The sequence below is a fragment of the Delphinus delphis genome, chromosome 2 (genome assembly GCF_949987515.2).
Source record: "Delphinus delphis chromosome 2, mDelDel1.2, whole genome shotgun sequence".
In the NCBI taxonomy this organism is placed as follows: Eukaryota; Metazoa; Chordata; class Mammalia; order Artiodactyla; family Delphinidae; genus Delphinus; species Delphinus delphis.
This window is the reverse complement of record NC_082684.1, coordinates 120,245,519-120,266,453: the sequence shown is the minus strand read 5'-3', so window position 1 is coordinate 120,266,453 and position 20,935 is coordinate 120,245,519. Positions and strand designations below refer to the sequence as shown.

General features: G+C 46.7%; 1 protein-coding gene across 1 annotated transcript in view; it reads right to left on the bottom strand.

The window, feature by feature from the left end:
- Window positions 1-603: 603 nt before the first annotated feature.
- The window catches only part of ALDH1A3 (aldehyde dehydrogenase 1 family member A3), a 36,277-nt gene continuing 15,945 nt past the window's right edge, over window positions 604-20,935 (bottom strand). The window contains exons 7-13 of the mRNA XM_060003654.1: window positions 19,303-19,416; window positions 16,750-16,852; window positions 14,982-15,166; window positions 10,175-10,339; window positions 8,624-8,781; window positions 7,773-7,847; window positions 604-2,460 (exon numbers count right to left, since the gene is read on the bottom strand). Of these exons, the coding sequence (XP_059859637.1) occupies window positions 2,388-2,460; window positions 7,773-7,847; window positions 8,624-8,781; window positions 10,175-10,339; window positions 14,982-15,166; window positions 16,750-16,852; window positions 19,303-19,416 (873 nt within the window). The 3' untranslated portion in view covers window positions 604-2,387. The remainder of the gene's footprint in view (window positions 2,461-7,772; window positions 7,848-8,623; window positions 8,782-10,174; window positions 10,340-14,981; window positions 15,167-16,749; window positions 16,853-19,302; window positions 19,417-20,935) is intronic.

Genomic DNA, 20,935 nt, shown 5'->3' with positions numbered 1-20,935 from the left:
AGGGTGGAGCTTTACCTCTACATGGCCAAAATGATATGGACTCTCAACACGAGAGGCATGGTTGAACTTGATGGACCTAACCAAGTACAGGAATGTTCTCGATCCAACTTCAGTGTCAGCATATGACTTGGTGATTGAGGCTTACTGGTTTGAAGCCTTAGAAACTTTAGGTAAATTAAACCCAGACACCGAGATCCTCGTGGAGAAGTGGCAAAAATGGATGCTTGTGCACACAGTTGCAAGATACAGTGTCTTCCCTAAATCCCCGTGCAATCTTCCCCACCATTTCCCACACTCACATCTCTTCATCACTTTATGATAAAAAGGGACTGAGTCAGCTCAGATGACAGCTTCAACTTCACCAACTAAGATGCAGAGCCTCTGAGGCCAAGCTTGCTGCCTGGTCCACCCCCAAAACCATAGAAGTGAGTTTCACACTCAAGCTAAGAGTGGGACTTGATGGATTGAGCAAATGTAATTTTGTCCTTAAGTGATTGATACCACTTTATTACAAGCCATTTTGTACCAAAGTTCTAAGAAAAAGGTCAGCCTCAGAATGAAAAGGGGTCTGATCTTTAAATGAAAAAACATAATTTTCTCAAATATCTGATTTTATTTTATAGTTGTTGCATTGTTGAACACAATCTGCAGTTAGGGTCAGAATTCCCAGGCCAGTAGATTTTTTAAACCATACCACAGGAGTAAACCTTAACAGAAGTGAAATCTAATACTATATAGATAAATACAGTATATTACAGAAGGTTAAATACATCACCTCTGTTTACTTACAACTATAAAAAGATACATTATACCAATTATAAATAATGTAGCATTTCATATTAAAGGCATTATTGTACAATGAAAGAATAAGAACCCTCTAATGTATTATTATCAAGGTTAGTGTTTATAGTTACTTGAGAAAAATCCTGAAAATTCAGTGTATGAAGTCAAATCCTGATTTAACAAGTGACTGATAGTCTAAGTGATGTGTTAACTGATTGAGAGAAGGTGAATTGCATAGTGCATATTTCCACCAAGAATGATAACCTCACTTCACCTAAGACTTTCTCTATACATACACTGGTTTTGACACTGACCTCCATTTTATTACTACCGCCCCAATTTAATTCTCAAACATAACTTAATTCTCAAACATAAGCACCGTTAGAAAAGTACTAGTTAGTAATAGTAAAAGTATCTGAATAACACAATTTCAGTTTGGTTTTGTGTTTTTAAAGCTATATGGGAACATTTTCAGTTTTCCAAGTTAAAACTTGGAATTGCACATCCTTTGGATACACAGAGGAAAAGAAAAATTCACAACCTGTTATTGCTGTGCTCAGGCCACTGTAGTAGCAGACCCAGTTCCTCCATGAAGTCCAGATGTTATTTGTTAATCAATCACTAATTAATATCAAAGTAGGACTTTGAAAAACCAGGGCTGTATTATAACAGCAGTCTTTTCAGTTGTGTACGTCTTACTAAAGTGTTGATACCCCAACTGGAGAAAAGGAAAACTACATAGGCAAGTGGTAGAAATGCATAATTGGGAAAAGCAAATTATGGCTCTAATTTGTAAAATGTGGGACTTAATGATCCTAGGATTTGCTATACTGTTGTAGTGTTAGAGCACTGGGTCTTTAGCAGCGATGGTGACACTAGTGACATTTCCTGCCTAAGAAAGTGCCTTGGTTAAGGTAGACAATGACATAGCATTAGATAAGCTCTTTGGGCTGTTGATTTGGTCACATTCCAAAGGCAGTATTGGTTTTAAGCTGAGTTCCATTGTCAATGTCAACATACAGTCCTTGAAGACCATTCACATCCAAGGCCTTCAGGACCCTTCCATGGTACGTGCTTCCCCAAAGCTCCCCACATCTGATACTCCCAACCTTGTTTTTAACTTTTTTTTAAACTTACTGCTATTCCTTCCCACTGAATGGTAGGAGGGGCTTGTTCTGTGGGCAGGTAACACTGAGGAACCCGCAGGTACAGAGCCCTGTTTGCAGAACACGCAGGGATTTTTTTTTCCCAAATTCTTACTGAAGTCAGAGTCAACAAAGCATTTTTAAGCTACTGCTCGATACTTCAAATACCACTTCCTGTTGACAACACCCTGAGCCTCCTCACTGTCCCCGGGATCTGGTGGAAAGTGGAAAACAGAAATGGCCACTAGTCCCATCCCCAAGCAGGACTACAATTTCACACACAACATTTTGGTCAATAAAACAGGAGTGTGAGAGGAAAATAAAAATCGTTCAAATCCAGTAGATTTAAAGTCTCCAGAAGAAAGCATCCCAGGAAGGTCAGAATGTAGGTTTCTCTTCAGCAAGTTAGATCTGCCACATTCAGCTGTCAGATGTTTGAGGAAGGAGCCTGCCTTTCCTTCAGGGGTCCTTGTCGTCGAGTTTGATGGTGACAGTTTTCACTTCTGTGTATTCAGCCAGCGCATATTCACCTCTGTGATCACAGAAAAGAGGGAGATATAACATGGGCAGGCACTTAGCCATTCTGTGTGAACCGAGTTCTAATGCTTCACAGGCTAGTACTCTGTTGGGCAGTCTGGAGTCTGTGCAAAGGCCAGAATGTGAGGACTTAATAGAGTCTAAGGACTGTAAGACCATTAGTAAGTTTAAGTACCTGGATATGTAACTGAAGGTTAAATGTCAAGTTTTGTGTGTGTGTGATGCTTCTGAAATATTCAGAAGGACTAAGGGTTTGCCTTCAAAGGATGAAGGGGATTTAAAACAAAGTGGTAAATCCCTGGGTGGAGCTGCTTGAAGAGACAGAAGAGGCAGAGGCCCGAAGCTATTGACCGGGTATGTGGCCAGAGCATCCATGTTGGGCAGGGACATAGAGGACCTGGAGCTGGGGACCAGCTGTAAGAAGAGTGAGGCCAGTATGGAGCGGCAAGGGGCGCGGACGTTAGCAGAGGGGACATGAGGAAGTCCGCAGCCTTTGAGTCCATGTTTCTGGTATACATCCTTTCCTTAAGTCTTGCAGAGCCCAGTGACCCATCTCAGGCATCATGAGTCATCCTTAGGGCAGATCCCCTTCCCAGAACCGAGAGGTGGCTTTGGATCGATTTAAAAGCCTCTACAAGACTTGCTCTGCCATTATGTAAATAAGAATGTGCACCTGTTTAGGAAAAGAGGTGGCCATGGAGGCTCTGTAGCTAGAAACACTCGAGACAGAATCCCATCTCATCCCTTAGACCAGAGCTTCTCAAAGTGTGGCCCCCAGACCAGCAGCACCAGCCTCACCTCAGAACTTGCTCGAAATGCAGAGACTCAGGTCCCCCAGACCTACTGTGGTAGGCAGAATAATGCCCCCCCTCAAGGCGTTCACATCCTAATTCTCTGAACCTTTGAAAATATTAGGTTATATGACAAAGGGGAATTAGGGTTGCAGATGGAATTAAAATTGCTAATTAGCTGACTCATGCCAGATATTTATCCTTCAGAACCGTGAGATAATACATTAATGTTGTTTAAGCCACTAATTTTGTGGTTATTTATTGTAGCAGCAATAGAAAATTAATACTCCTACTGAACCTAGGGGTGGGGCCCAGAAATCTGTGCCTTAACAGCCAGGGGATTCACAAGCCATGGGATTCTGAGGTAGCTCAAGCTGGATAACTACTGGCTTGGATCTATGCAGTTAAGGCAAGTTTTTTTGCCTTCCCTGAGCCTCAATATCATCATCTGTAAAATTGGAATACCATCACCTCCCTACAGTTATAATGATTAGAGTTGATTCAAATAGAGCAAATTTACCTACTATGTGCTAGGTAAAAAGTAAATGGTAGAAAGTAATATTATTATTTTATTGTTAATATGTCATTGAGTTCTTTGGTAGTGTCCTAAAACAAAGTTCAAGAATGATACATGACAATGGGTGAATTATTTTGTAATTTTTTCTAAACATAACAAAATATAAAAGCCATATACAGAATGCTAAATTCAACTTTTGCAGAGCAGAAAACTCCATTAAAAAACCCAAAGGCAAATTATAAACTAGAAAAAAATTACATTTACAACACTGTGTGAGAAACGTAGTGCTGTTTTCCTTAATACACAAAAAGCTCTTACAAACCAATTTAAAAAAACAAATGGAAAAATCAACAAATGACATGAATAGTCAGTTTGCAGAAGAAAAATAAAGATTACCAATAAGTGTTAATAAGGTGCTCAACCCCTTACAATTAAAGGAATGCTAACCAAAAGAGTGGGAGCCCATTTTTCATTTGCTGGATTACCCAATTTTGGGAATTTATTCTGAGAACAATTCCCCACAAGTGCATAAAGATTTATGCGCAAGGAAGAACATCAGCATGGTCTGTAGCAGCAAAACCCCTTGGAAATAACTCAAAAGTCCATCATAGGAGACCACCAATAAAAAGAAGGTTAGGATATCCAAAACCCATTCTTAAGAGCAAAAAGTATTTTCCTCCCAAGTCATTTGAAAACAGAAAAAAAACACATGTTTACATCCATTGTATGTATAGAAAATGTACAATAACCTTTAAAAATGAGCACATCGTATTGTACTGTAAAAATTCAACGCAGTTAATGATTTCTCAACTGCATAAAGAAAGAAAAGCAAACCAAGTGATAAAATCATGCTGAATTAGCACATAACTAGTAAGTCCAATATGAAATCACTCCTGTAAGATTAAGTGCATGAATCACCTCATTCTTTTTATTCCTGCAGTCACCGCCCTAGTTCAAGTTCTTGTCATTCTTATTTGACCCCCTGTGGCCCTTCCTAAATGGTTTCTCACCCAGTTGTGACCGCCTTGGCGCTCACTCATCCATAAGCTCAGCCTTTCTCCCATTGGACCTCACCAGAATGTTGGGGGCATTGGCACTGCTGTTTATAGAGTTCACTACTGTGTGCTCAGAGCCTAGCATGTGCCTGGGGCATCAAAGGTGCTCAGTAAATATATGCCAGTGAACAAATGAACAAGTGAACAAAATGAATAAAATGGATGATGGGACAGTGGTTACCTCTAACAAATGGGATTGAGGGTCAGGGGAGGGAGACCTTGACTTCCCACGTGTCTCTACAGTGTGCATTTTTTTTTTGTTACTATATTGCAAAGCAAAACAAAGAACTAAGAAAAGTGTCCAGGAGGAAGAGAAATTGCAGGCTTCATCCCAAGACCTGTACAGGGAGAGATCCCAGAGGGGCCGGTGGGTGGGCGGCAGATAGCCAGTCCCACCCAGGCGGCCGGGGATGGGGAAAACCATGGAATCCACCGCATAGTGCTCCAGCATAAAAAAGGGGAACTCACTGCAACGTGAAGACATTAATTAGAGACAACTGAAAACGGAAATTTGTTTTCAAGCCAGCTTCCAGTCTCCTTGTGAATTATGTTAAAGTACTTTATCAAAAGCTTTGGGAAAATATATGCCAAGGGTCGAAAAAACAGACAAAAGTCCCAATTTTGGCTAACCGGCAGGATGACACACGGACTGAGTGCAGCGGATACTCCCCTGCCCTGTTCTGCAGCGGGCAGGCGGTGCCACCGGGGATGCGGAGGGAGATGCAGGTGAGAAAAGCAGTAATAGTGGGTGTGAGTCAGTTGCCTAGAAGTCAGGTGGGCCCCACACACCCTTACTGCATCCAAGGACATCTGCTTTGGGGACTGAAGTTCTTGCTGTGGGAGGAGGCTGTGCCTGGCCTCTGTGAGGAAGGCCTTGTGGGGTTCTGGGTCCCCCAGCTGTCACAACCTGACTGGTTGAAGCAGCAGAGCGAGGAGACAAATGACTCTGTGTACCCTGGCTGGCTTCATCCCAGGTGGCTCACAGAGGTGACCCCTGCTGAGCAAGGCCCTGTGGTGTGGTGGGTTTAAGAGTTCAATCCCAACTCTGTCACTTACTGGTAGTGTGACCTGGGTAAGGCACAGGACCTCTCTGGGCATCCCTTGAGTTTCCTCATCCAAAAACAGGGGTAGCAGTAGTACCTACCTGCAGTAGACTGAACATGTGTGTCCCCCTGAAATTCAAATGTTGAAGCCCTAATCCTTAATGTGAAGAAATTAGGAGGTGAGGCCTCTAGGAGGTGATTAGGTCAAGAGGGTGGAGCCCTCAAGAATGAGATTAGTGTCCTTATAAAGGAGACCCCAGAGAACACTTTCTTCGGGACACAGAGAGAACACGGCTGCCTGTGAACCAGGAAGAGGGTCCTCAACAGACACCTGGATATTGAGCCTCCAGAAGTGGAGAAATAAATGTTTGTTGTTTAAGCCACCCAGTCTACTGTATTCTGTCCCAGCAGCCTGAATGGACTCAGATTATCCCAGGGACTGTTGTAAGGACGGCATGCCTTAACATGTGCAAGGCTCTCAGATAGAGGTCGGCAGAGTCTGTGCTCAGCAAATGTCAGCTGTGGCCAGTGCTATTGGTGGGCCCTAGAGGTGATGCAGGTAATCCCAGCCCAGGTCTCATGTCCCTGGTGGACAGGTGAGTGTGAAGAGGTAATGAACAGAGGCTCACAGAACACAACACAAACAAGCCATTCAACAGAGGGCACAAGGTTTCTGTAAAGGGTCTTCATGGCCAAGAATTTACTGAGGTTCTGGAAGGTCAAACCAATTTTAGGAATTAGGGGGACACAAATGGACACACTCTACTCAGATGTTCAGATGGCTCTGCTGTATTGCCACGAGTCAGGATGAATGAGAAAGAAGGACTGAGAAGGGGGAAGGGCCCCCAATTCCCTGGAGACTGGTCAAGAGCATTTGCTCAGGGATGGAAGCCAGCCCCGTTCATTCCTTCATACATCTTGATTAAGAATCTGGAAGGGTAGCTGCCCAAAGGCCCCACTAAGGCCCAAGCCAAGGGGAAGCATTTGAGTGCTCCTACTGGAAGATGTACAAATAAGTACGAAGTGATGCATCTGTATATAAATAATACAAACTGTTTAAATAAGAGGAAGAGCTCAGAGTCCTTTGAGATGTTCCAGGAATGACCCTGTGTGTTGTCACAGATGGTTTCCCTGGGAAGATTGATCCTACAAGCTATTTGTCCACAAAGGCTAATAAAACCCCAACGACCACCAAGAAAGATGTGGGAGAGAAGGCAGCATCTGGCTGGAAACCACAGCGTGCCCACCCCCAGAACACTCCATCCAGCTCTAGGCCTGGGTCTTTTATCTTGGGCCAGACACAGAAGATCCATACATTAGTCTAGGTCTATGGAGCACAATCTCCCAAAGGGCAAGACAGAAGGGCACCATGAAGGAGTGTGCGGTGGGTTTGACAGAGGCTCGGAGGTCCAGCATGTTGCAGTATCCCTCTGAAAAGGTACTGAGGAGGAGCCAGAGTCACCCACGCTCTGTCCCTGGGAACTTACTTATGGGCAGAAGGGCCACAGCCTGACCTGGGAGACAGCCCATCCTCCCTGCTGAGGGCCAGGGTTTGAGTGAGTAATGACATCCTGCGTCTGGTGGAAAGTGCACTTCCCAGCTTTGCCCTGTTCTGCAGTGAGCCTAGGTCAAGTACCTACTGAACATCTCCACATGGGATGGGTACTGGGGAGGACACATATGCTGAGGCTGGGGGTCGGTCCTGGGGTGGCGTGAGGATGAGGGTAGGGAAGGGCAGGAAGGGGAGAGAAGATGGGGGACACGGCCCAGCCCAGGGGGAAAGCACAGCACAGGGGAGAGCTCAGTGGACTGGAGGGTGGGCCACCATTCACCATACACTGCGGACCTAGTGTATCTTTTATCGGCCCTGCTGACAGGCATGGAGTGACAGAAACACTTACAGTTCTCTGCCATTCCCCGACATTTTAAAGCCACCAAATGGAGCCTGTGCGTAGATGGCATTGTAGCAGTTGATCCTGGAGAGAGAATAAAGAGAAGTTCAGGGTCACCAGGAGAGGACCCAGCTGGACCTCAGGTGTTGCAGCTACTAGGCACTTGGTGTAGAGCGTCACCTAAAGGAGACTTTTTGTCAAGGTTTTAATCATGAAAACAGTGTTTTTGATCTCTGCCTTCTTGCTCTTACCACCAGAAACTAAAATTTGAATATTCTGAAGTATAAAGCTTCTCACTGGGATAGGAAGGGAATGACAAAGGGAGAAAAAGGGAGAGGAAAATTATGGCGAAGGGAATAAGAATTAGCTCTGAAATGAGACAGGCCTGACCTCAAAGTTCTCCTGATTCTTGGCCTCCAATTCATATTTATCTTCTAATATTATCTTTAAAATGGGGATAGTGTAATCAGCAGAATTATTGGCGAAACAGGAACTTTCATCCATACTTTGCACAAGAGCATGTGCTGCTCTTAGAATTAGAATAAAAAATAAGGGGTGGCCCAACACGGTGGTCAAGAGCATGGGCATCAGAGCTGGACAGTTGGTCCTGAGCTCTGCTCTGCCACATACTAGCTGTGTGATCCTGGGCAAGTCACACAGTCTCTCTGTCTCTTGATTTCCTCATCTGTGAAATGGGGGCGATAACAGTACCCCTCTCAGAAGGTGGTCATGAGGATGGAGCAAAGTGCTTAGACAGTGCTTGGCGCATAATGTACAACTAAAAGCTCTTTGTTAACAGAAGGGTAAGGAAGCCAGCTGGCCGGCAGCTCAGGGGGGCCGAGCACTCATGCTCTACTCACCAGACAGTTCCAGACTCTAATGCGGAAGCCAGCTTCAGTGCTTTGTCGAGGTTTTTTGTGAACACAGCTGCTGTTAGTCCGTATTCAAGGCTATTTGCTCTTTTTATCACTTCTTCGATATTTTTGAACTTCAGTATTGGCTGCACCGGTCCAAAAATCTATGATTAATTGGAAGAATGGCAGTGAGAACCTGCTGGAATGAAGCATGTATGCCCTGAGCAGGCACTTCCTTCGTTTATGCTTTTTTCAAACACCCACAGTGCTCACACGCACGAAGAGGATAACTGAAGGAGAGAGTCCAAACATCTTTTTAGCTGTGTGATGGTTGAAATCCCAAGGGAAAGACTGAATTAAACAAAAATAAAAAATAACAACCAAAATAATACGTTGGGTCGAAGCTCTCTCAATGTGGTTAGGGCTTCTAGAAGCCCCAGCTTCAAGCTTTGGAGGAGCCCCTGCATGCTGGGATGCACTGAAGACAAAACCTTGGAAGTCATTCTTGGAAAGTTATTGTGAAGGGTGTTTGCAGGCACAGACTGCAGGCCCTGGTCTTTTGGTGCTGCATTTTCTATCAATGAAGATGACCTAAAATGTTTCCCTAATAACTCCCAGGGGAGGGGATGAGGCAGTGTTCCTCACCATCTACAACATAGCAAAGGAAAGGAAAGAGCTACAGGCTGAACATTTAAAGGTGATTTTGAAAGGAGCTTGTAACTGATTCAATGCTCAGCACCATAGCCCAGCAGGACAGGGTCAGCCTGCTGAAATACCTGCCCTGGTTCCCACAGAGCTTGTCATAGAGAGGTTTAAAGAGCTGAGTCTCATGCCATCAGGGTACAGTTAGTAACGCATAAAAATCTCAAGGAGAAAGTGTATAAAAGGCTCGAACCGGGAAGACTTAGGCAATGATTCACTCTTTCGTGTGCCCCAAAAGGCCACATTCCGGGGTCCAAGCACCTGGGACTCAGGTGGGAACCAGTTGTAACTAGCTTAACAGTGGCACTGAAAGACACGGTTAGAATTACGCTCTTATTGGGGGTCATCTTAATTTCCACCATTTCTAAGGATGCCCATGATGGAAAACTTCAAAGAGACTTCTAGCCAGGACATATTTTTGGAATGAACACTTGTCATTTAAGTTCGGTCTGGGGGAACTGAAGGCAGCTTTGGGCCCTGAATCCATGGCTCAATTCCTGACAAAATGCACAGGTTGCAATGGCCCTCCACCCTAGGCTAACCTGAGGACATGTTAGAAGACAGAAGAGGGATTGTTGTTCCCCGGAGACAATGAGCAATGGGTGGAACTGGGGGCTAGGACAAACTCTACACAGGGCTCAGGGGTCCCAGGAGCAGGACGGCTTCCCAAAGGACCCCTAAGGAGAGGGAAAAGGCCACAGGAAAAAGGAAAACAGTCCCTTCACAAAGATTTCTGGGATCCCTGGGCCCTGGAGAAGACTCAGGTTTGAAAGGCCCAGCCCCCTTCCCCACCCCCCTGGGCCCCAGCTCAGCACAGGGCCCCACAGGACATGGTTTTTCCTGCAGCCCCAGTACCTCCTCTTTGGCGATCCGCATGGTGTCGGTAACTTCTGAGAAGACAGTGGGTTTGATGAAGAGCCCCCTGTCTTCCATGGCCGAGCCCCCATATTCCAGCTTGGCTCCCTCCTTCTTTCCACTCTCAATCAGATCGAGGATTTTGTTGAACTGCTTCTGGTCAATCTGTAAAACAGTGAGAGGTAAGCCCGGCTTCCTTCTGGGAGGTGACTACCAACTTATGTGTCCAACGGCCTCCTATGTGATCACTGTCCTACCCATCATGTTTTGGCCAAGAAAAAATTGATGTACCAGATGTTCCCTGTATGCAAATATTCCTCCGATGCACAAATCTGGGCTCTTTGGAGCAGGGGAGAGATGGGCTTTTCTCATCCTCTCCAGGTGTAGGTTTATTCATACACCCTCCATGCTGTTAAGCAAATCTGTGGGTGAAACAAGATCTGAAGTAGTCAAATTCTTTGTTCTAACTCTTCCATCCTTCTAGGGTTGCCAGATTTAGCAAATAAAACCACAGGATGCCCAATTAAATTTGAATTCCTAAAAAGCAATGAATGATTTTTAAAGTATAAGCATATCCCAAACAATACTTGGGAAACACTTACACTAAAAATGTATTCACTGTTTATTTGAACTGGGTGCCATGTATTCTAACTGGCCACCCTGCACCCTGCTCCTAGGGCACCAACAGTTATTGGAATTCTCCATCCAGAGTGCAGAGAAGTGAGAAGTAAATCTGACCACCTTACTCATCACCCCTGGACACAGAGTAGAGGCTCAAGGTGAGGTAGAGGGGCTGCTCCTGGTTGATGGGGAGCCAGCTCGTCAGAAGGGCTCCATCTTCTGTCACCTTGTTTAGGGGTCTCCTGGGCTGGGGTGTACCCTGTACCACCAGCCTAACACCCAGCTTGTGGATGTTGTATTCGACCGGCTGGCAAAGGGCACCTCTCTGGGAGACTCAAGGGGGGAAGTGCTCTTCCCACCAAAAGTGATCCCTCTTCCCAAATCCGTGGGAACCCTGTTCTTGACCCTGACCCTGTTGCAAATCCCCTCCCTCTGGCTGGGAGAGACAGAGCTTTGTTAGATAGGTTTGCTATAGCTGTGACTTTCAGATAAAAAAGTGGTTTAATTTAAGCAAATTTGAATAAAAAAATAAGCAAACCCAATGGTGCATTTGGATGACTGTCTGTCCCTGAGGAGTAGGCTGGCTTTCTTGGAAGGGGTGGGCACAAACCATGCAAGCCCCTTGACCAGTCATCTTATGAAACGTGGATCCAGTGTTAAAACACCAAGTTGGATCCATACCTCACACTCTGTACCAGGATAGATTCCAGGTAGATCAAAGACTTAATCATGAAAGATGAAGTCATAAAAAGTTTTCAAATTCTCTCATGTGGGAGAATGCCTCCATAAGTTTGGAGTGCTGATGGCCTTTCTATGGCTTGAAATCCAGAAGCCAAAAGAAAAGATTAATAAATTTGAGAATGTAAAAAAAAAAAGAAGGCAAAAACAGCATAAGCAAAGTCAAAGGGCAAAACAACAAACTGGAAAAAATTGACATATCATAGAAATAGCGCTAGTATGTAAAGAATTCTCTCTAGTATGTAAAGAATTCTTAGAAGTGACAAAAAAATGATCAGCAGTACAAGAGAAAAATATGCAAAGCACTTGCACAGTTGATAGAAAAGTAAATATAAATGGCCTTTAAACATGATAAACATGATAACAAATGGCCTTTAAACATGATAAGATGTTCTACCTTACTCATTATAAGAGATATATGTACATTAAAAACAAATGAGATATCATTTTTAACTATCAGATGGGCAAAACTCCATACATATTCTGTTAGTAAGGCTGGAGAAACAGGCAAACTCATACAAGGTTGGCAGGAACGTAAGTTGGTTCATGTTTTTGGAAGGTAATTTGGCAATGCTTGTAGAAATCATAAATGTGCTCTCACTCAGCAGTCCCACTTGGGCAATCCCTCCTGTGGATTTCCTTGTGTATGTGTGGAATGACATACTCTGTGGCACCGTGCGTGACCGCACACACCCACATACTCATCAGTACGTGTTACTTGAATTCTGTTGGATTCATACAGTGGAAGTGTATGTACATATAAAAAAGAACAAGGCAGGTTCCCATGGTTTGGTATGATATGGAAAGCTCTTCATGTTTCTTGTTAGGGGACAAAAATCAAGGTGCAAAACAGTACTGTGTATAGATATTTTGAGTAAAAACAAGGGAAACCAGAATTCATATTACATTCTTGTATACATACTCAGTTTTGCTTGTATATACAGAAATTCTGGAGAATTTTCTTCTAAGAACTAAGAACACAGGATACCCATGGATGGAAGGGTAAAAACCATGCCTATGAAGGAAACTTTTTCACTACTGACCTTTATACGTCTTTTGGGTTTTGACCGTGTGTTAAGTACTGCCACCTAAAAAGTAACTCAAACTGCAGCATATCTCATAATATCTCAAGGTTCCCTCAACTTCTCTCTGGGAAGTCTTAACCAAGTCTTGGGTTAAAAGTGCCAGGATTGCTCTCTCCTCCTCCTTGGAGACCAAGAGGCTTGTGGGGCTTCATCAAACTACAGACCCTCAGCGGCCACTGACCATGTTCTGCCTCCAAGACTGTCTGTCCTGAAGCCAGCGGAGGGCCCCATGGAAACTCTACCGTCCAGACTCAACTCTTCCTGGCAAGTCCGTGTGAATGTGTTGTTTAAATCTAATAATCCTCCATGAATGTCAGCTGGTGCCTCACAGTGCGAGAGAAGGACCTGCTGGGAAGTGAAGGCTGCACCAGGGCACAGCACCAAAGACGGAGAAACAGGGTCCTGCAGACGGCCAAGGCTGTGAGTGGCTCTGCCGGAGAGGAGAGGACAGAGAGGATGCAGGACCCCGCCCCCCACCAGGTGGCCTGCGTGAGTCTGTGCATATCTTTGCTCAGTTGCCAAACAAACCTGAATAATTCTGGAGTGTTCTGGCTGCCTGCAGTGGACACCTATCTGGTCAGCTAGCTGTTTTACAGGCATGAGACAGACAGAACTATTTAGACAGCTGTAAATCCTCTTGGAGTAAAGCCTTATTAACGTAGATGAAAAAGCACTTTGGCAGAAAAAAAAACCCCAACAACATCCTAAAATAATATGCTGAGGTTAGATGGCTTAAGTGAGTTTTCAAAAGGACTTTCAGCAGCAGCATCAAAAGCACTGATGAAATCAACACCACTGTGCTGTTTTGGAAGAGATTTCTATATCTGGCTTCAAAAGTCAAGCCTGAAGCCTTGGAAAGAGACTTATGAATAATGATGGGGTAAAAGGGATTCCTTAGAATGGGATCAGCTCACATATTTCCCACGGATTCTGGGTTAGCTTTACAATCACAGCAGATTTGATAATGACTTGTGGCCATGTCTGTATTCATACCTGAAATCCAACCAAGGCCGATGGACAACTTTGTGTCACTGGCTGCTGGGTTTGGGGTTGAGGCCTGACAGGATGCGGAGTGCTGGCCACAAGTGGAGATGTTTCTCTCCACCAGGGTCACGTGGCTCCAGAGCCACAGAGCATGTGGGATGGGGCAAGGCAGGGGTGGGCACTATAGCCAGAAACACACCTTTTCCACATGGCCCTCCCCTATCCCCAGCCAAGATGGTTAAGCAAGACCTAACTGATGTGGCTTGAAGTCATGCACAGACATTTGCTGCCACTTAGATCAGGGGGCCTGCCATTTAATGCCCCCCCTTAAAAAATAAAAACGTATTAAGTGCCTTGAAATGTTCATAATATTCATCAATTACACTATTTTCCAGATGAGGAAACTGAGGTTTGGAAGGAGCTTGTGGCTTTCACAAAATCACAGAGCCAAACTTGCCCTCAGATCCATGGCTTCCCGTGGAAACACGTGGTGCCAACGCAGTGGGTAAGTAGCCAGCTCCCGGAACAGACACAAATTGGGTGAGTCCTGACATGTGATTTGAAATTTCCTGGCTGGAGCAGGACTTTGGCTACAAGCAAAGTAGGCTGCTGTTGAACTCCATTTTAATAATGCATGGGATGGTCAGGCTGCCCTCTTTTAAATATTTATCCATCTGCCGCACTGCATACTTAGTAAGAAAGTGATACAGGACCTGCCCTCTTAAAGAGGTTATTAAACCTCGTGGTTATGATCATTTTCATCCTGTCGTTAGCTTCAAAAACCAGGTCTCCAGAGATGTGTTCCTACTGCCTGGAGATGTATCCCCATCCTCCGAGCCCTTTCCAGTGGGATTCTTTGGTTTCTGATGGTCACTTTGTCCTATAATGCACATGAGCTCAAGGGCCTCCAGGCTGAGGCCTCTGGCTCCAGCTGCTGCCTCCACCTGTACTCTGCTGCATTTTAGCCAGGGTTACAACTCGCTTCTGCAGGGAGCCCAGCCAGGCAAGACAGCCTCTGCCTGAGGCTCTCTCCTGGGGACCCTGGTGGCTCAGAGAAGGGTTGGTCCTTTGGCTGGAGGGTGCAGTCACATGGACTTATGAACCGGGAATGCCTCCCTTCCACCAAGGCCTAGAGCTCAGCATTATCTGCTGCAAAGAGCAGAGCTCTGTGTGTACACCCCCATTTCATAACACTACCAAGACCTGATGGGAGTGAACTGTTGATCAGCGTCTGAACAAAAGCCTCAAGTGGCTGGGCAAGTGAGTAAGGGAGTCCCCTGGAGTCACAGAGCACCAGAGCTGTACAGGGCCAGGGCCAGAGGCCTGCCTGGTTCAGCCCCCAGACGTGCACCTCAAGATCTGATACGTCAGTAGGTTACCTGGGGCCCCTGTTCGGTCCTGATGTCGAAGGGGTCTCCAATGGGCCGTTTCTTGGCGAACTCCACGCTCCGCCTGACAAACTCATCATAGACCTGCTCCTCCACAAATACCCTGGAGGCGGCCGTGCAGCACTGGCCTTGGTTGAAGAACACTCCCTGATGGGCGCACTCCACTGCCAAGTCCACTGGAGAGAGGGGGCGGCGAGGGAAGAGGAAGCGATTAAGTTGTTAAGGCCGGACTGGCGACAGCTGCAACTCTAATTGCCCACATGAGAAAACAGGCCCCGGGATGGCTACGTTTCAGAAATTAATTTTGCTCAGCACTTCCCAAACAGAGAGCATGGGAAAGGGGATTTTTCGATCCATGGAGTTTGGGGTTAAATAGGTCCCCTGACTGCAGGACTTAGTGTCTTTACTGCACTAATGAGCACAGAGACTTGTCACATCCTCACCTCACTTGCCCATGACCTCACTTGCTCACATGACCCTTATCAAACCAACCCTCAGACAGGAGTCCTGTGTTTCAGCTGTAGTTTTCCTCATTGGGAGGGAAAGAGGGTGAGCTGAGGGGGTGAGCAGAAGGGGCACCCAGATATGGAGGCACAAGAATGCAAAACAGGAGTCCGGCTCTTTGGAACTCCAAATGTGGGTCACAGTGGGGCAATACCCAGTACTGTTCCGTGTGGCTCCAGAGACCACTAGCAACACTGATGAGGCTTCCATCAGGGAGCACCAAACCAGGCAAAAATGAGCAGTCCACCTTCACACCCAGCCTCCCTTTCTTTCCTTGGGGCTTGTTTCCTCACCCAGTCCTCTCCCATTGAAAGCCAGCTTCAAGGAGTAGAACTGAAACCAGTTATTTACACCTTGGCGAGAAATTGTGCTAGGATCATTTTTCTCAGGGATATTTGCAATTCCAAACTTATCTGAGTGTGGAGTGGAAGGCTTTGTACTCCATGAAAGGAATTCCTGGCACCAGTGGGCAGGTGGGGGAGGCTGTTCTTTAAGGCAAAGGTGTTTTAGTGTACTTGGGAAGTCACACCAAAAATCTGGCAGCGGACCATGTCAGCAGGTCGATGAATGTCTGATGTGGCCCTTCCTTCCCTCTTCTGGACATGACAACCAAGAAGAGTGTCTATTTTAATATTATGTCATGAGACACAAACTGCCCCCAAGCTGCTGGGCAGGGTGGCTTTCCCAGGGAAGAGGTAGTGAAGGGAGAGACAGCACCTAGGCCAGCAGGATATCTTTAAGGGTCACCTGCCACTGGCCTCTGTTTTGTCAGATCTGAGACAAAGAAGGAAGAAATATCTCAAGTCTTCGAGAGCCTGAAAGCATCATAGGAAGTACCGACTTGGAGGGTAGAATGATGAATGCTTGTGGGGGGAGCACATGCCCTTCTCCTCCTCCTCTTGGCCTTCCCCCTCTCCCCCGACACAGGGGGCTCTGGAGAAGAACCCCAGCCCGCTTGTCATGGCCCCAGCTCTGCAAGGACAGGGAAGGCAAACTCATGAAGGGCAGAAACAGGCGGCCTCTCTGGCTACCACAGGAAACATGTCCTCCTCCAACGCAGCTTTCTACCAGCAGTAAAGCTGGCGTTTGGATCTCCATCTGCCTATTATTTATGGAGGGATAACCCGAGGTGGAGAAACATCCCCATTGTGTGTGTGCTTGTCTTTCTCAATTGGTTCTGATTTGGGCAAGGAAGTGGGGAGAGATTTACGGGTCCCATAAAGCCCCAGCAATGCCCGGAAGGGGAGAGACTCACGGTCGGCATCAGCACACACGATGCAGGGGTTTTTCCCACCAAGCTCCAGTGTCACCCTCTTCAGGTTGCTATGGGAGGCGGCTTCTTTAACCAGCTTTCCAACCTTCAGGATAAAAACCAGACCACATTAAGCCTCGGACACAGCTGGATGTGGCCCACACATTCTGGACAAGCCTGGAGGCATGAGTGTGGCATGGCCTGGGCTGCGGCCTCCCTACCCAGGCACCCTGGGCCTTGATGCTGCCCCCTCACTCCCCTGGCCTCTCCCAGCATTCCCTCTCGGATCAGACACGGCTGGAATCCCGGATCTGAGTTGCTCCACGTACTGGGGTGGACGGAGAGCCTTCGAAGGCTCAGTGACTTGCCCACGGCCACACAGCTGGCTAATGGTGGAGCTGGCTGTCACCTGTCCTGGTGCCTGTCCCTCCCGGCATCAGGCTGGTCCAGCTCAAGGGACCAAGGGGAGGTCGGTCTGTGTGGTCCTTTGGTATAATCTGAGGGAACCTCTGAGAATTAGGGAAATAGGGGAGTTAACCTTTAGGATGGGAAACACACCCTAAGACTGAGGGCCCCCAGCGGGTAGGGAGAGAATTGCTTTCCTATGAAGTAACGGGAGGACCACTCAACAAACTGTGATGTCCAACCTCCCGCATGTACCTACCATCCCCTGCACTGCTAGAGGTGGGCTTGGCCCAGCACACAGCAGTGACTTGTCTTGGGCCGGGTGCCACCAACTTCTGAGTTGGGAGACTCTTAGAGACCAGTGTGCACACAGGGGCCTAGAGCCGGATAGCCAGCAGGAGGCAGAGCTAGGCTCTTTCAGGGCTGAGGCTATTTCCTCAAAACTAAGGTGAGAGTGCATTTTTTTTTTAATGTTTTTTTTTTTTTTTTTTGATGTGGACCATTTTTAAAGTCTTTATTGAATTTGTTGCAATATTGCTTCTGTTTTATGTTTTGGTTTTTTGGCTGCGAGGCATGTGGGATCTTAGCCCCCTGACCAGGGATCAAACCCGCCCCCCCTGCAGTGGAAGGTGAAGTCTTAACCACTGGACTGCCAGGGAAGTCCCCGAGAGTGCATTTTAAAACTCGGCCAGCTCCTGGGTGATGGCCTGAAGGAGGTGTGGATGGCCTGATCCAGGTGATAAGGACTGTCTCCAGGGAGAGTACCTGAAGCAAACCAGCCTGCTGTGGGCCTGCGATCTCTTGTGAGGCTGAGGCACAGCTGGGGGCCTCGGTGGAAAGCACCCCTCTTAGGGAGATGCCTGTCAGTTGAGCAATCCCTGGGGTCACAGAAGCCACCTTCTTGTGCAGGAGGCTGGCTGCCTGGTGACAGCCCCACCCGGCTGGACCCATGGGTAGCCCTGCAGTCGCCTAGAGAGAGAAGCTGGGCAGGGGCAGGGGCAGGGGCAGTGATGCTTCTGCTGTTGGGTGAGAAGACTGGGAAGACATAGGAGCCGCTGGGGGGCAGGACCCTCTCTGCCCCTCCGTCCCCCTCAGTCCCCTGTCTTCCAGCTATTGTCCAGCAGCCATAGGATTGGGTCTTGGGCCTCTGGCTGGACTAAACTAGGAGGGAGATGGGAGCACTTACTGCTGGGGAAATTTTATCCATTTATTTTTTTAAGTACAGAAGAAGTACTTTCTCATTAGAAATAATTCCCACATATAGATGTGTGTAAATTAAAGGGGAAAGTTTTTATCTTCCCTCACTCTGTTAATGCCCCAGGACCTGCCCCAGAGGAGGCCACAGTAAGAATTTTTGGGGGGAGTCCTTCCAGGTAATTTCTATTTCTCTACACACACCCTTTTACTAATGGTATATATATATATATAGTATATACTTTCTTACAGTTTACTTTTTTTTTCTGGTACGCGGGTCTCTCACTGTTGTGGCCTCTCCCGTTGTGGAGCACAGGCTCCGGACACGCAGGCTCAGCGGCCATGGCTCACGGGCCCAGCCACTCTGCGGCATGTGGGATCTTCCCGGACCAGGGCACGAACCTGTGTCCCCTGCATCGGCAGGTGGACTCTCAACCACTGCACCACCAGGGAAGCCCTACAATTTACTTTTTTTTTGTGCTTCAGCAATAGATCATGGACAGCTTTCCTTATTGTAATGGCTGTAAAACGTCATATAGGATGGATACAATATACTTGAAAGTATGTCCTTGAATGCTCATGAGAATAGTAGTTGCTTCAAAATGGAATTTCTGAAACAAAAGTTTACACTTTCAAATGTACGATCAATACTACAATATTGCCAATCACCTTAGGCTTATTTTTTAACCTTGATTATGCTGTTTATCCTATGGATATTTCAATTTTTATTTTATCTTATCTATGAATATTTTCTTCTGAGGCTTCTGAGTAAATGAATTAGATATTTATTTAGTTTGGAAACTGGACCAGTAACTTTTTTTTTTAACTGATTGTTAAAAAAAAGTACTATTTTTTTTAGTACAAATATGTACTAAAATGGGGTCATCATAGTTTAGCCTCTAAACAGAGAATTCTCAGCGACAGCCACTGTCCCCCATAGTCGGCGAGGAGGGTTACCTCTGTGGACCCAGTGAAGGCTATCTTGTTGATCTGAGGGTGAGAAGAAATTGCTGCTCCCACCGTGGGCCCAAATCCTGGCACGATGTTCACCACGCCCGGAGGGAATCCCACCTGGGAGGAAATTGAGATGGTGTTCAGAAGAGGAGGTTGGGTGAGGTCCCTGAGCAGTGCAGCACCCTCACCTGGAAGCTTGGGCCCGGTTCCTATCGCCACCCCAAGACCAGACCCAGTCAGCCAGTGTGCGGGTGGGGCCAAGGCAAGGCACACACCCTCCTTCTGGGCGGCCCTGCCTACCCCAAAGGGCTTCTGAGCAAAACGGCAGTGGCCATATCATAGCAGAGCACCATTCTGTGTGTGTGTGTGTGTGTGTGTGTGTGTGTGTGTCTGCATGGGTCTGTCTCTGTGTGTGTGTCTGCATGGGTCTGTCTCTGTGTGTGTCTATGTTTGTGTCTATATGGGTCTGTCTCTGTATGTCTGTGTGTGTGTGTGTGTGTGTCTGTGTGTTGGGGGGAGAAGGGACACCTTGGTCACAGTCCCCAACTCGGAGGTACCTGCAAAATACCCTTCCTGGGCTTCAGCTTTCATTTTTAAAATCTGCCCCATTAATGTTCCAAATGGCAATATGGTCTCACTCCCTCAGAATCCCTGCTGTTGAACCTGGGTCACGCCGAGAGCCAGCACATCCTGAAGGTAGGGAGCGACTTTTCTTTCACATTCATGCTTGGTGCTCCTCATATGCTGGGTCCTCTTTATTAACCAAGAGCACCACAAATGAACAGGTGGGGGATGCTGAACCACTGGGGCATGCTGAACCCCTGGGGGATGCCAGTGTCTTCATTAAAACACATTATTTTAGTAAGGCAAGATTTTACAACATCGTGCTTGAGTCTTTAGTTTTCCTAAACACTTTTTGAAACAGTTGTGACTTTAGAATCTGTAAGTCTGATTACTACGATGTCATAAGGTCCTACATCACGGGTCAAAGGAAAGTGGGAAATTGGTCAATTATTGGCTCTGCAGCCTTACATCTAAGTAATAAAGGTCTTGCTTTCCTGTCGTATTAGCCCAGCTGAGAAGTGGAATGAATGGATCTTACTTCCTATCCCTCTTTTCTTCGAGTTTCTTTTTAAAACTCTTTGCAACATACGAGTTGGGGACAAAACGACTGAAACACATTGCCAGGTGTGTCTGGAAGGAGGTGTCCCTTTGGGCTGTCCATTTCCCTACGCGGTGGCTGCCACGAAGAGGACGGTCACCCGAGAGCAGAGCATTGGTGAGGAGGCTCAGGGCTCAGCAGTAGCCCCTCCAGGGGGAGCTGGCGAGATCACCCACCCACAAGAAGAATGGACCATTTTGTACACCACATGTGCAGGGCCCAAAGAACCTGCCTCCCAAGTGACCCTCCTGTAAATTCTCTAGACAAAATATTTGGTCATAAACCATGGGTTTGAGCTCATAATAAGAGTAAATCATTCTCATTAGGATCAGTGGGAGGAATGGAGTCTCTTCTATCTCAGTGACCGCAAGCAGGAGAGGGAATGAGCGGCTGCCAAGTGAAACCCAGGAGGCATTCCCTTCCCACTCGGCCAGGAGCCGGCCGGCGCTGGCAAGCACAGCACAGCTCCATGGG